This window comes from Vespula pensylvanica, chromosome 4 (assembly GCF_014466175.1).
Source record: "Vespula pensylvanica isolate Volc-1 chromosome 4, ASM1446617v1, whole genome shotgun sequence".
Classification (NCBI taxonomy): Eukaryota; Metazoa; Arthropoda; class Insecta; order Hymenoptera; family Vespidae; genus Vespula; species Vespula pensylvanica.
This window is the reverse complement of record NC_057688.1, coordinates 9,533,783-9,549,492: the sequence shown is the minus strand read 5'-3', so window position 1 is coordinate 9,549,492 and position 15,710 is coordinate 9,533,783. Positions and strand designations below refer to the sequence as shown.

At 31.3% G+C, this 15,710-nt stretch overlaps 4 protein-coding genes across 11 annotated transcripts; 3 read left to right on the top strand and 1 right to left on the bottom strand.

Moving 5' to 3' along the window:
• Positions 1 to 444: 444 nt before the first annotated feature.
• On the top strand, positions 445 to 1,959 carry LOC122628740 (putative hydroxypyruvate isomerase). The gene is made up of 5 exons (XM_043811323.1): positions 445 to 783; positions 1,059 to 1,170; positions 1,260 to 1,432; positions 1,509 to 1,628; positions 1,700 to 1,959. Exons 1-5 carry the CDS (start codon positions 588 to 590, stop codon positions 1,885 to 1,887), a joined length of 789 nt encoding a protein of 262 aa, XP_043667258.1. The 5' UTR covers positions 445 to 587; the 3' UTR covers positions 1,888 to 1,959.
• On the bottom strand, positions 1,835 to 5,286 carry LOC122628737. 7 transcript variants are annotated; one of them, XM_043811312.1, is made up of 6 exons: positions 5,162 to 5,235; positions 4,570 to 4,975; positions 2,919 to 3,320; positions 2,633 to 2,828; positions 2,344 to 2,559; positions 1,835 to 2,247 (listed from the first exon to the last, which is right to left on the bottom strand). In XM_043811312.1, exons 3-6 carry the CDS (start codon positions 3,274 to 3,276, stop codon positions 1,992 to 1,994), a joined length of 1,026 nt encoding a protein of 341 aa, XP_043667247.1. In that variant the 5' UTR covers positions 3,277 to 3,320; positions 4,570 to 4,975; positions 5,162 to 5,235; the 3' UTR covers positions 1,835 to 1,991. The 7 variants fall into 7 exon arrangements, with proteins under 7 accessions (XP_043667247.1, XP_043667245.1, XP_043667244.1 ...); XM_043811310.1 differs by lacking the exons at positions 4,570 to 4,975; positions 5,162 to 5,235 and adding an exon at positions 3,453 to 3,780 and having other exon boundaries at positions 2,919 to 3,015; positions 3,097 to 3,320; XM_043811309.1 differs by lacking the exon at positions 4,570 to 4,975 and having other exon boundaries at positions 5,162 to 5,286.
• A 341-nt stretch (positions 5,287 to 5,627) lies between these two features.
• LOC122628367 (pre-mRNA-processing factor 40 homolog A) lies at positions 5,628 to 9,498 on the top strand. 2 transcript variants are annotated; one of them, XM_043810607.1, is made up of 8 exons: positions 5,628 to 5,747; positions 6,162 to 6,390; positions 6,468 to 6,855; positions 6,944 to 7,375; positions 7,434 to 7,902; positions 7,982 to 8,617; positions 8,693 to 8,839; positions 8,947 to 9,498. In XM_043810607.1, the coding sequence occupies exons 2-8, from the start codon at positions 6,225 to 6,227 to the stop codon at positions 9,142 to 9,144; spliced, it is 2,436 nt and encodes an 811-aa protein (XP_043666542.1). In that variant the 5' UTR covers positions 5,628 to 5,747; positions 6,162 to 6,224; the 3' UTR covers positions 9,145 to 9,498. The 2 variants fall into 2 exon arrangements, with proteins under 2 accessions (XP_043666542.1, XP_043666541.1); XM_043810606.1 differs by lacking the exon at positions 5,628 to 5,747 and adding an exon at positions 5,799 to 6,018.
• An 831-nt stretch (positions 9,499 to 10,329) lies between these two features.
• On the top strand, positions 10,330 to 15,205 carry LOC122628368 (delta-1-pyrroline-5-carboxylate dehydrogenase, mitochondrial). The gene is made up of 7 exons (XM_043810608.1): positions 10,330 to 10,762; positions 12,788 to 13,001; positions 13,072 to 13,503; positions 13,575 to 13,985; positions 14,045 to 14,223; positions 14,350 to 14,538; positions 14,624 to 15,205. The coding sequence occupies exons 1-7, from the start codon at positions 10,719 to 10,721 to the stop codon at positions 14,856 to 14,858; spliced, it is 1,704 nt and encodes a 567-aa protein (XP_043666543.1). The 5' UTR covers positions 10,330 to 10,718; the 3' UTR covers positions 14,859 to 15,205.
• The last annotated feature ends 505 nt before the right edge of the window (positions 15,206 to 15,710 follow it).

Here is a 15,710-nt window from a genome sequence, read left to right as displayed (position 1 = left end):
ATAAATCTTAAAGCTGAAATCGCATCCTTGAAACATCACCACAATTCTCTTGTATCTAGTATATCATTGGAATATATCGATAACTTTTGAAAACGCGTTAAACGTTTCTTCTTTATTTCTTTCTTTATTATCTAATCTGAATAAACGTGATTGGATAATAAGAATTAATGGAAGTTCGTATAATTATTGAATAATAATATATCAAAGATGGAATCTGATGTGTTAAAAGAACGTAATCACGTATATATCATCATATCCCGTTAACATAATTGATTTTAATAGTATTTACAACGAAGATATTATTAATCGTTTAAAATCGTGAAACATTAATAATAAATTATAAAACAAATAAAAATCTATGAATAACTATTAAAGAATAATTTATACATTTTAGAGATAAAGATCAAATTTAAAAATCGTTCGAAGTTTAATACGCCATCTATGAATACTCCAGCTTTATCTGTGTGTATTTAACACTGTTCTTATCTAAAATATAAAGATAGAGTACTTCGATAATATAGTTTTAAATAGATTATCATTTTGACTTTGAACGTTACGTTTAATTATTCGAAGATACAGACGAAAATATGGGTTTAAAATTCGTAAGCAATTTATCTTTTATGTTTCTGGAAGGTCCAAGTTTAATCGAAAGATACCAACTTGCTAAAGAGGCTGGCTTCAAGGCTGTTGAAAGTGGTTTTCCATTGGGTTTCTCTCCGGAGGAAGTAGCTAACGCAAAAAATAAAGCAAATATCGAACAAATCCTCATTAATGTATTTACAGGTACGTTTTAAATAATTAATATTGAAAAAATTTAGTTTTTTATATATACATAATTATTGGTATTATCTATTTATTTGTTCTTTATTTATTTACTACGTTGTAGCTAATCACAGGCGCGAAAATGAAGGCGCGAAATTTAAAAAATACTTGCATCGATCTCTCGAACTTTTTAATCGACAAATTTTCGTCATTGATCTATCTATTTCATAACGTTTCATTAATTTTGTTATTAAATCTTATAATTTTATTATTTTTTTTTTTTCTTTTTTTTTTAGGTGATACGTCCAAAGGCGAATTGGGATTTGCTGCGATACCTGGACAAGAAGAGTCGTTTAAAAAAAGCATCGAAACAACCATACAATATGCAAAAGCATTAAATTGTAAATTGTACGTAATCGATGATTATAATTTTTTGATAATTCATTACGATGTTTACATATTTTGTTATTAAAATAGTTAATACTATTCCTCTATAGGATACATGTTATGTCTGGAAAAGTAAATAATCCAACTGTAGACAATGATAAAGTTTATGAAAAAAATTTGTTGTATGCTGTAGAGAAATTTAAAGAAGAAGGATTAATAGGTGTTATCGAACCGATCAATAGCATTACTGTACCAAATTATTATATGAACAATTTTTCAAAAGGTAAAATTTTAATTGATAACAAAAATATATGAAATTATAATATACATATAATAATTTTCTTTCATGTTTGTCACAGGCTTGAACATTGTAAAAAAGATTAATAGTCCTCATTTAAAATTGCAACTTGATATTTTTCACATGCAACATTGTTGTGGCAATCTTACGCGTAATATTGAAGAGTTGCTTCCTTTCATTGGTATATATTAACAAATTTATCATATATTTTGTTTATGTATAATAATAAAATTATACAAATTATTATTTCAGGTCATATTCAAATAGCTCAGGTACCACACAGACATGAGCCAGATACCACGGGTGAGATAGATTACAAATATATTCTTTCATTATTAGAAAATAAAGGTTATCAAGGATATATCGGTTTGGAATATGTACCAAAAGCAAATACTGTCGACGGATTAAAATGGATAACAAAATTTGGTTATTCTTTGTAATGTTATGATACATCTACCTTATATACCTGATATATAATAATTTTAAAAAATATAATATATGTTATATTACAATTTGTTTTTCTATTTCTTATTTTTTATAATATTTAAGATCGTTTCTTTTTTCCTTTTTTAACCATAGCAACTTGTTCTGGTAGAGGAAGTCTTAAAGTGAATGTTTTTTTGTCATTTTTGTTAGGCACAGCTGCAATTATTTTAGCAAGATCTATTAATTTTCTAATTCCTATTCGATTGTGTAACATAGTAGCAAGTAATTCTAGATCTATTACAAAGTCAGAAATAATCAAGCCTAAAATTATGCAATGTATGATAGCTTTATCTTTCATACTAGCAGGTCTCAACCTAAAAAAATGTATCATTAACGTAATACAAAATCAATATTTCAGCTGTTTATAAAGTACAATCTATGAAATATAAATGAAAATAAAAATTATTTACCTTCCACTATAACTTTGTATGCTATAAGTTTCAATAATATATGAATTAACTTCTTCCGAATAAGGGCAAATATTAATCCCACGTTTTTTTGCATCCTTTATGGGCATGTTTAACCATTTGGCAACTGCTTCGATATATAATAAAAGAGCAACTTTCTTTATATTATCTGGGTCAGACTTCAAAAATCTTAAGGCATGTGTGAAAAACTTTGATTTGCTATAAATAGAATAAAGAAACGTTAGTATCTTATTAGTATTGACAATATAATATATACATAAAGCAAAGTTACCCTTCAGGAACACGATTGATAGTTTCTTTAGCCGTTTCATTGAGAGTTTCTAACTTATTTTCTGGTATGATATCATTTATATTATAAACATCTTTTATGTTAGTAGCATCTCTGTTACATTGAGGTAAATGTATGTTGGTTACATAGTCATTATCTACTATCTGTGTCTCTAGATCTTCTTTATTTATTTCTATATCTATGATAAGAATAAATCATTTTATTGTAAATTTTTTATCAAATGAAAAGTAAAAAAAAAAAAAGAAATTAATAATATTAATTATTTTACTTGAAACAGTCTTTTCAAGATCATCTTTAACAGCATTGACATTAATCTTCATTCTTTCAAACTGCTCTGTTTTTCTTTTTACTTTTTTTGAACCAAACTGTTTGTTCAATAAAGCAATTCTGTCAGCATCTGTATTTTTATTATTATCTATCACTTGTTTATGAAGAACAGGACTTACGGACCACCTTTCTGCTTGAACCAATCTAATTTTCCCAGTCTTTTTATTATGAAGTACAAGCATTGTCTGCATAAACTGCTGTTTATTATCTGGCGTGTAACCTTTATATACAATTTGTCCATTGGACAAAGCCAGTAATTTCTTTTCTTTTTGTTTATCATAGAAAAGGCCGCAAGACATAGTCTCTGTTGCTTCATCTTTTAGTTCGCCGTTTTGAAAGTTAACTGATACATAAAAACATTAAAAGATTTAACTTTATAGAAAATTATTGTTAAATAAATAATTTTTGATTATACAGAAATATATAAAATATAATAAATATTTATAAGTGTCTTATTAATTCGTATTTAATTTACCGATCATAGGATTTACTGTTTTAGGTTGTATAATAACCTCATCTATAACGCCTTCTAATAATCGTTTCATTTTCACAAAATTTATATTAACTAAACACGAAGTATTATATCTGTTTATTACTGCTACACAATTTTTTTATGTTCACATGTAAACATTACACTATTGTTTTAAAGAGTCTAATTTAAACACGTGTTTCTTACTTTTGCTCAGCTACACACGCTTGGTTGTTTAATTTGGTGAGCATTCTATTGAAGCGTCACCTGGTGTTATAATTGCGAAATAAAAGAAAAATTCAATATTGTTTTCAAAATTAAAATCGAAAATAATATTAATAAATGTTCTATATAGATTATAAAAAAAAAAAAAAACATTATTATCTACCTAACCTAATATATTCGAAATCTAGTATTAAAAAAAAAAAAAAAAAAAAGAAAAAAAAAAGAGGACAAAAAGGAAACTATTGAACATACTTGTAAAGTATTCAAATAAAATTAATTCTATATCATACAAATTTTTATGCGAAATCATTTAAGAATCAGAAACCTTTATATTACGCACAAGTACTTTATGAAAACTGGTAAGTAATACGTGAGTCTTTTTGTTATTTCCATAACCTACATTCGGCATCGAATATTAACCTTTAAAGCGTCTTTGAATTCTGTTATCAATACCCTTCGGTTTTTTCTAATTACACTGCAAATATTATTAATATATAAAACATCCAAAAATCTTTATTTGTGTAAATAAAATCTACTACGTGCTTATTACATCGACGTATAAGCTTGTGTACGTTAAATCTCTTTTATGCACAAACAATGAAACTGAGTTACATACAATAACAATTAAATTAGTGCGTGATAGAAATACTTCTATCTAGTAAAAATAATTTGGCAAAAATAATAGTACATCTGACAAAAAAAAAAAAAATAAAAAATAAATCATACGTCAAATTATACTTTTATCTGAAAATAAATTAATTGAAAAGTGTTTGTTAATCGAAGAAACATTGTATTATTATTATTATTATTATTATTTTTTTTTTTCTAATTAAACAGTTAAAATCTCATTTAAACAGCTATGATATTAAACAGCTTGATATAAAATATGATCGTATACCCAGATTTTTTCATACGAAGATTACTGCTTATGAAGATCCATGAGATGACCTTGACTCTATTCTAAAATCCTCGATAAAGTTTTCGATGCGATTTAATCGTAATTTCGAGGATTAAAACGAAGTTCCTGGTAAAACTTTTAATCGTGCTCGCGAACAAACGTGACTGTTAAAACAACGATGATTCTATTTTAAAATCCATGTTATCGAAATTGATTAAGATCCTCTTCGATGATGCACTGACTCTAATTTACGATAGTTATTTATTAACGTACGCTCATTGAATTTACTCTACGAGATTCTACTATCTTTTATAAACACAATCTGTGCTATTGTTAAAAAAGCAAAACTCTTTACGAACAAACACTGACTCTAACGACTGCATTGCACGCAATCGATGCAAAAACACTTGTTTTTAAATCGCGAATGCGAAGCGCGAACGACAAACACTGCATTCGATTGGTTGCATTTTTATGCGCGCGTTTGCAATGAAGTTTTAAAAGAGAAAAATATAAACAAAATAATTAATATCACTGTTGTAACAAGAAACAATAGAAATTATTAAAGAAATGTGCGATATAAAAATATACTTACTTTGAGTCTTCGTTAATATCTGTAGAGACATCCTGAGAGATCTTCGATGTTCACTCGTCGGAGTACAACAGTAAACTGATCCAATAATCGTCAAAGTCGATCAAAGGTTTGTTTTTGTTGACGATAGACGTAGCCTACGACCGCCAGTTCAAAACATGTATTTATGGTAATATTAAATTAGTAGCTTTGTTTTGTATTTAACGCGCGTTACGAGTCATGTAATATTTAAGCGGATTTACTATTGTTTAAATATTGATTTATTGTACGTCTGTACGTACACGCGTATATTATATTTTGTTTAGATTTATCTTTCGTATATTATCTTTCGTATATTATATTCGTATATATATATATCGAAGGAATAAATTATCGAGGTTTAGCTTGACGGAAATAGAGATTTCTGAATTTTTTCATTCGTCGAAATGGAAAAGAAAACTAATTCGATAAATGACAAAGTTAGTCAAAAGTTCGTTTTTGTTGATGGTGCATGATTACTTTATTGAAATTCCTGAAATGAAAACTTCTTTATTAAAATCGGTGGAAGAATTACTCGACCGACTTGTACTCGTTGTCGGCGTAAATCATTACGAGCTTTGTATATTTAATCTCAAGATCAGTATTGAAACACACAATCGCGCATCGTGTATATATTTATTTCCATAGTTCAAAAACGACCTCTGCATGTAAACCAACTTCAAATCGTTTCGAATATTCAATGCTTTCTGTTTTTCATTATGCGATATTTTGACAATGTTTTTTTATAATATTTATGAATATAATTCATAAATTAATACAAAAGTTAAACTTTTAATGAATTCGTTGTAACGTGCCAATCAAATATATTATATTTTGCAATGGTAATTTTAGGTTAATTCGTTATTCTGTTGTACGATATATAGATAAATGTGACGTATATATTTTTATGTTTAAGCATAGATTTATAGAACTAAAAAGGTATGTAATATTATTTTTTATTATCGTTTTATTTTATGTATTATAGGCCTCGAATGATGGAATTCCACCACCTGCCGCAGTACCTGGATTTCCACCGGCAACATCTAATATGACATCTGGCTTTGTACCGCCTATTATGCCTACAACATCTTTTATTCCTCCTCCTAGTTTACCGCCTGGTCCACCAGGGATAATGCCGCCTCAGTTTTCTATTCCTCCACCAGGTTTTAGTTTTCCAATTACTGCTACGCCTGCATCAGAAGCTGGAGTAATAGGTTAGTAAGTTTTATGAAAGGTTTGCTCGATATTGGTATTAACGTGGTCTTTATTTTTTTTTTATGGGATATTACAGCAGCACCGCCACAAATAACAGCTCCAGGAATCCCACCCCCAACTCCTATAGCAAGCGAAACTGCACCAGGCGTACCCGTGTCGTCAGAAAAGAAAACTGACTGGACCGAACATAAAGCTCCGGACGGTCGTACTTATTACTACAACAGCGTTACTAAACAATCACTATGGGAGAAACCAGATGAATTAAAAACGCCGAGCGAATTATTGTTGTCGCAGTGCCCATGGAAAGAATATAAATCAGAAAATGGAAAAGTATATTATCATAATGTAACTACTAAAGAATCCAGATGGACTATTCCTACAGAGTTGGAAGAATTGAAAACTAGAATTGCAGCCGAAGAAGCTGCAGCTGTTGCAGCTGCAGTAGTTGCAAGTGCTACAAATACGTTAGTAACATAACAAAGTTTTACATCGTTCGACGTTCGATCATTTTAAATATACTTCTATTTATTCTTTATGCGTTATTTTTTACAGTATAGTTCCGGTAGCTATACAACATTTGTCTCCAAATATTAGCACTTTATCGCAAACGAGTACGCCCGAACCTGGAGGAAAGTCTGCGATCGAACAAGCTATGGCCGCGACACTTGCGGCTATAAATATTCCAACACCGCCTACAAAACCAGATGAAGATAGTAATTCCGCGAAGGGATCAGCAAACGATAGTCGAACAAGTACACCCGAACCCAAAATGCAGTTTAAAGATAAAAAAGAAGCGATAGAAGCATTTAAGGAATTATTAAAGGAAAGAGATGTACCGTCTAATGCTACATGGGAACAGGCAGTAAAATTAATTCAAAATGATCCAAGATATCCACAAATGAAGAAGTTAAACGAACGTAAACAAGCATTTAATGCATATAAAACGCAGAAACTTAAGGAGGAACGAGAACAAGAAAGATTAAGGTAATTTTTGATTTGAAATTGATGAATACAATTTTTAAGTCGCAACTTTTATCGACAGATTGAAAAAAGCCAAAGAAGATTTAGAACAATTTTTGTTAGAGAACGAAAGAATGACAAGTACTACCAAGTATTACAAGTGCGAAGAAATGTTTGGCAATTTGGAAATATGGAGGGCAGTAGGAGATCCAGATAGAAGGGATATTTACGAAGATGTTATATTTAATTTGGCGAAACGTGAAAAAGAAGAGGCAAAACAATTAAAGAAAAGAAATACCAAACGATTGGCACAAGTTTTGGATACGATGACGGATGTCACGTATAGAACCACGTGGCAAGAAGCACAAGCATTGCTCTTGCAACATTCAGCCTTTGCGGAAGATGCGGATTTACTTGAAATGGACAAAGACGATGCTTTATTAGTATTCGAAAATCATATTCGACATTTGGAAAAGGACGAGGAAGAGGAAAAGGAACGTGAGAAAAAACGGAGGAAGCGACAAGAAAGAAAAAATCGTGATGGTTTCATTGTAAATACTTGTTTCCCTTGTTTGAACTTAATTTATGTTTTAATATATGTAATCTCTTATCTTCTATCGTATATTTTAGAGTTTATTGGACGAGCTTCACGAACAAGGAAAATTAACGTCCATGTCGCTTTGGGTAGAACTTTATCCGATGCTATCGGCAGATTTACGCTTTTCAGTTATGCTAGGACAACCAGGATCAACACCCTTAGATCTATTTAAATTTTACGTCGAGGATCTCAAGTCCAGATTCCACGACGAAAAAAAAATTATTCGAGAGATTCTTAAAGATAAAAATTTCGAGGTACAAGTTAATACAACGTTCGAAGAATTCGCTACGGTTGTTTGCGAAGATCGAAAGTCTGCTACTCTAGACGCAGGAAACGTCAAGCTGACGTACAATTTGCTTCTTGAAAAAGCCGAAGCACGAGAGAAGGAACGTGTTAAAGAGGAAACACGAAAATTTAAAAAACTAGAAACAAGCTTCAAAAATTTATTAAAAACTATCAACGTCGATTATCAAATGACTTGGGAAGATGTGAGAAATAAATTGGAAGAAGAGCCAGATTTCAAAGCGATAACATTGGAAAGTGAAAGAATAAGAATTTTTAAGGATTATCAACATGAGCTCGAAGAAAGTTGTAGTCACCATCATATCAGGAGTAAGAAGAAGAAAACCAAAAAGATGAAACGAAAATCTCGATCACGGTCTCATAGTGTACGTAGAATTTTTATTTTTTTATATATGTGTCTTCGTTTGCATAAGATATTAACACGTGTTATTATTTAATAGGAGTCCGAAGGGAGTGAGAAAGGATTGAAGAAAAAACGACACAAATCGCGTTCTGCAAGTATCGCTAGTAAAACGGATAGTTCCGAATCCGACACAAGAAAGACAAAAAGAAAGAAAAGTAAAAAGAAAAGAGGACGAAGTCATTCTGTAAGTGACGTATATATATATATATATATATATATATATTTGCTACTATATTTTTCTTACAATGTCCTTATAAAATAAAATATTCTTTATATACGTGTGATTTGCAGCGTTCACATTCAAGACTACCATCCTCCGAAGAGTCTCCAGAAAGAAGACGAAAAGAAGATAAACATAGAAGACCGTCCGTTCATAGCGAAGGATCTATTAATGAAAATACAGAGCATCATGAACTTTCCGAAGATGAATTAGAAAAACAAAGGGCACAACTTCTTCGAGAGTTGCAGATGCAACAAGAAGATAATTAATACGAAGATCAAAATAAAATCATATTTTAATAGTTGAGTATTTTTATTAATATTCAAAATTCATTTTGAATATACATCATTAATTTTCAATATGTAAGTATAATTCTTTAAAAAAATATATATTATATGTATGTAAGGAAATAAATTCGATATACTGACTAGTTTGTTGAATTTATACTTGACAACTTCCTATGATAAAAATCGAATATATATTGTTATCATATATGTATATTTCAAACGAATAAATCCATCCGTGTATTTGCTAAACGTTCATTTTTATACACCGATAAGAAATAAGATAAAATATGCGCCTACTTATTTGCTTCCATTGTTTCAGTTTGTTATTTCTTTGCATGCTATTAGGCGCAATTCGACGTCGTATGGATGGCGGCGCACCTTTATTTATTTCATTTGTTATAAAGAAAATCCAAATCGAACATTAATAGTTTATAATTAGTAATCCATCTTACGAAATAAAAAATTACAAGAATTCAAAAGCAATTGATCTTTAACAAAGTAAATATCCATACAGTTTATAGATACGTTCGACCTTCGATACTATTTACGTCAGTATCGATATTATTTTAGTGCAACTCATGTATATAAATTTATTCCGTTCTAAAATCCTTGAATCGTGAATAAAGAATACATACGCGAATAAATTATATACATATATACCTATATGTTATAAATAAACGAAAATAAAAAATATGTAAAATCGCGTTACGCGATTATTTGAAGAATTTGTTCTTTCTTTCTTTCTTTGTTTTCACCGCCATAATTCAAAAGACATTCGATCGAACAGAAATTTTACGATGAAATAATTTTCAATAGTCTAAATTTATTCAAGATATTATTAGCGGAGAATAGTCGTTGGATTAGAGAGAAGTCTTTGACGAATATATCTACATATATATATATACACACACACACACACACACGCACGCACGCACGCACACATATATAAAATTTTCGAATTGATCGAAAAGAGAATAACGAGAACGCTAAAATGAGTTCTTCCACGTAACGTTATCGAATTATTCTAGTTAGAGGATAGCCTCAATTTCTTTTTTCTTTCCTTTTTCCTTCTTTTATGCTAAAATCAGCGCATGCGTCGAGTTTATTGTAATTGGGTAGTACCTTGCTACTACGGCCCTGCTTTTACGCGTCCAAATTTGCAAGGAGTGGGGTTCGCGAAGGTGGTTAGGTTTACCATTTGTCCGATGATTGCTGTTGTCGCCTTTCGTGATTCCGGAGGTTCGGTTCGTTGAGAGAAAGAGAGAAAAAGAGGGGTAGAGAGGGACGGACACAGGTAAATGAAATTTGTCCTTCGATTTGAAAACTCAACTAAGCCAACTTAGTCAAACGAAGGGAGAAGATAGAGACTCAAAGAGAAGTCTGGTAAAGGGAAGAGAAAAAAGGATAGAGATACGGATAGAGAGAGAGAGAGAAAGAGAGAGAGAGAGAGAGAGGGAGAGAGAGAGAGGGAAAGAGAGAACGTGATCGAGAGCGAGAGTGAGAGGGGGCGTTCGAGTAAGCCAAAAGGGAGAAGGGCCGAAGAGCTACGAAGCACGATGTTGAATATCTGTCGTCAAGCTTTTATTACGAATAGCCAAAAGTGAGTAAAAGCGTAAGGAATATATTTCATTGTCCTTGAATAATGATTCCATCTATGACATGCTTTTTTTCCTCTGACATCAAACCGAATACTAGAGAATATATTGATTATTTTCGCGCATTGGCCCGTGTGCTACGTATTTTAATACGTGTCCTATGTCCTATGTACGTATTACACGGGTATGCACTTTCTTCTAGTAGTTGTCCTACGTGCACTGTCTCTCATATGCTGTATGTGTCATATCGACAAGAATAATTTTCTATTTGTTTGTTGTTTGTTTCTCTGTGAGTTTGTCTGTGTTACGTGCATGTGAAAAGGTTTACGAACAAATGTTATGTATTGCGTACGCGTTTCAAAAACGTTTCTTACGTGTTTATCTTACATTATAGCTGCTTCTTTTTTTTTCCCCTGTATATTTTTAATTCCTCTGTATATATGTATATAAGAAAAAAGAAGCTTCTATATCCTTTCACTATTTAAAAATTTTCCACTCGACGAAAACGAATTCGACGTTCGAATGGGTCGTTGACCAATTAATTCTTATATATGCTCTATTTCATAATCTCAATAGGATTCGTTCTTATATATTTATGTGTGTGTGTATTTCAGCGAAGAACGTGCATGTGCTCTTTGATTTCATACTGTTTATGACTCATCCATGCCATTTTTTCTTTCTCTTTTCCTTTTTTTTTTTTTTTTCCCCTAAACGTTTTTCAATCTCTCTCGTAATTGTCAATTACTTACGTTCGTTCGGATTAATTAGTCAATGGTCTTTTATTCTTCGTGATTCTCTTTCGTGGTTGATAAGAAATCTTTTGTTTTTTTTTTCTTCTCTCTCTCTCTCTCTTTTTTTTTTTTTTAAGATTACTGATAAATTGTATCAATGAATTGTTTGTAAAAATACGTTCGAATTTTCTTCGCGTTAAATACGAATTTCGTTGGGAAAAGAAGAAGCATCGATGAAAGCGATAGCGATTTTATCCTTGAGCGGTCGTTTTCATGACTACACGGCGTTCTTTAACATCTGTTACCGTGGATATTAATTTTGTCGCTTATCTCGAATTATATTGTTATAATCGCGTTAGTAGGCTACGTTTTATTTGAATTCCATTCGTCTTCTGTATAAAATATATTTCGTTCTTTTTTGTTTTTCAATCTTTTAATATATCGATACGCGATAAGTGACGTCACGTACTATACATACGTACATACATATTTTATATATATCTTTCGACGTTTCGTTTATGTCTTTTCTCAATACCTTTGTTTTCTTCAACTTTTTTCTCTTTATTTATTTATTTTTTTTTTTGATTCGTGACGTTAGAAATATATAATTAGTACGTTAACAATGTTGAAAATAATTTACGTCCGTATTACTATGCTTCTCGAATTTGACACATTCGTTCGAGACTCATTAATTAATTATCTTCGTTTTATCTCGTGAATTTTATTATCTTTTTGACAAGCGAATATGTTATTAATATTGTTATCTATAACTATTTACATTATTTTTAGAGAGATAATCCTAATAAAAAGGGTCACTGGTTATATTATGTTATGTAACAGTCTTTGACCATAAAGTATTTGACACATAAACGCTAGTAAAAATAACATCCTCCTGTACCGCTGCATTTATATTTATATAATATCTCACAAGTTTCCAAGTTTGATGCATTTTTGGAAAAATTCGTTTTTTTCATCTCGATGTACTTTTTTCTAACGCAAAATTTTTTTTTTTACTTCAATCTTTGTTAATTTATACGTAGCTTTGTATCCAAGTTGGATTAATGTTTTGTTTAAACTTTTGCATAATTAATCTCGTTGAGATAATACTGTGAACAGAGTGTCCCAAGTTACGTGTCTGTACACAGATAAATATTTAAAAAAGATATCACCCTGCTTTACTTTCAATATTTACTTGTATCTTATCTTCCTTTGAGACAGAAAGATAATTTTATTGAGAGAACGTTTGTTTATTTTCTTCTTCCACTTCCGGCTTTATTTATTTTATATTATTATTTGCAGAGTAGGTACAAGATGCCTAGGATCTATAGTGCCTATACCGAATCCTCCAGACTTACCATTGGAGAACGAACCTATTCTAGGTTACACAAAAGGAAGCAAGGAACGGGCTGAGTTAGAAAAGGTCTTGGATGAAATGGCATCCGAATGTACCGAAGTACCATTAGTGATCGGTGACAAAGAGATCAAGACGGATTTATGCAAATATCAAGTCATGGTACATAATTGTAGATTCTCATAAATTTCTGATAAAAAGGATAAATCTTTTAAACTATATTACTTTGTAGCCACATAATCATAAAGCTAAAATTGCTAAATATTATTGGGCCACGCCAGATTTAATACAGAAAGCTATTGACGTTGCTGTGAAAGCTCAAAGGGAATGGGAGAAGTGTCCTATTGAAAAACGATTGGAAATATGGATAAAGGCTGCTAACCTCATGTCAAAGAAATATAGACAACACTTAAATGCTGCCACTATGCTTGGACAGAGTAAATCGGTTATTCAGGCAGAGATCGATAGCGCCGCTGAATTAATCGATTTCTTCAAAATACAAGGATACTTTGTTAAGGATGCTTTGAAGTATAAACCAATTTCACCGACCAACACCGTATTGAATTCGTTGAGGTATCGCGGAATGGATGGTTTCGTTGCTGCTGTATCACCTTTCAATTTTACCGCTATTGGTGGTAATCTCAGTTATACTCCAGCCTTAATGGTTCGTATTTGTTTAATCTCTCCAAATCGGTACAGTAAAAAAATTCGCACGAGTAAATTTGATTTATATAGGGAAATGCAGTTTTATGGAAACCATCAGATACCGCTTTGCTTTCCAATTGGTGGATCTTCAAAATATGTAGAGAAGCTGGTGTACCACCAGGCGTTGTGAATTTTGTTCCTTGCGAAGGTCCGGTTTTTGGAGATACGATAACTGCCTCTCCTTACTTGTCTGGTATTAACTTTACCGGATCAGTACCGACATTTAATCGTCTATGGATGCAAGTTGGAAAAAATTTGGCAAAATACAAGAATTATCCAAAATTGGTAGGAGAATGCGGTGGTAAGAATTATCACTTCGTTCATCCAAGTGCCGACGTACAAACGGTTGTTATCGGGACAATAAAAAGTGCTTTCGAATTTAATGGTCAGAAGTGCTCGGCGTGTAGTAGAATGTATATTCCTGAATCCTTATGGAGTAAGGTAAGCTATTAAACGTTTACTGAATTAAACGTTTCTTCATATCTTGAAATTGATTTCAGATAAAGGACGGTCTTTTATCCACACGCGAAAAACTTAAAATAGGCGACGTTAGAGACTTCTCTATTTTTGCTGGAGCCGTTATCGATGCCGTGGCGTTTAAGAGAATTTCTGGTTATATCGAGCATGCTAAAAAGTCTAGTGACTTAGAAATTATCGGAGGTGGCCAATACGACGACAGGTAAGTCTTACAGATCGTGAGTATCAAACAATTTGTCCACATGTTTCCTTTTTCAAAAAAAAAAAAAAAAAAAAAAAAAAAAAAAAAAAAAAAAAAAAAAAAAAAAATCCTCTTTTTTTTTCAAAGCGTTGGATACTTCATCCAACCGACGATAATAACGACAAAGAATCCAAATGAAAAAATCATGACGGAAGAAATATTTGGACCTGTATTAACCATTTATGTTTACAAAGATTCGAAACTCGATGAAACGATGAAATTGGTCGAATCTTCGACGCCTTATGCATTGACAGGAGCGATATTTACTCAGGACGAGTAAGTTTTATTTTACGTAGTTTAGATATCTTAGGATAATGCGGGATAAAAAAATATAATGTTGTGTTCGTGTAAATTTTAACAGGCAATGGGCGAAAAGAGCACTGGAAGAACTCAAATATACGGCAGGTAACTTTTATGTAAACGATAAATCGACTGGTTCGGTTGTTGGCCAACAGCCTTTTGGTGGTAGCAGAATGTCCGGTACAAATGATAAAGCCGGTGGTCCTCATTATGCTCTACGTTGGGCGTCACCTCAGGCAATTAAAGAAACATTTGTTCCTTTGAAAGAATATGACTATCCGTACATGAGGTCGTAAACACTCGAATATTGTCTAAATATCGATTTAAATAATATAATAATACAAATATAGGTGCGCGCGCGTATCGCTGAGCGATTATATCGCACTTCTAATTGAGATGCGATGCCGAATGTCTATAGTTGTAAAAATAAACGGGATCGTCTCGTGCATTTCTTAATGTGGATAAGTTTAAATATACGAGTAAATATCGCTAGTTAGATTTGCGAGGCAACCTCGATTTGTTTTCGGCGTATTTAAAAATCAATTTTTTGAAGGCTGTAAATGTAAATAACAAAGTATGATCCTTAGAAAGAGAGAGCGAGAGAGAGAGAGAGAGAGAGAGAGAGAGAGAGAGAGAAAGAGAGTTATTACGTGTATGTAGTTTATGCCTACATAGAATTACGTTTATAATACGTTTACAGACTTTGATAATATATATATATATATATATATATATATATATATATATACACACATTCACACATATATATTATATATATACTATATATATACATATATATCATATATATTATATTATATATATTATATATATATATATATACATATATTACATTGTCGATTTTTTGTGTTCTGCAAAACGAGAGAAATGAATTCTTTTACGTTCAAAATATTTTAGTAGACATAGAAATATCGGTTCGATGTGTTCTCTAAAATAAGCTTCGATAATGCCGTTAACAAAGCGTATAAATGTGATTTATATTATTGCATGTAATTTAGAGCTTTCTTATAAATACATCAACGCCTCAGGAAAATATCACAAAGTGAATGAAGATGTTTAAGGTAGCCTTATTTTCAAAGTTACTATAGTTCAGGACACGATTCGTGGGTCAGAAATGAGTATACATTATA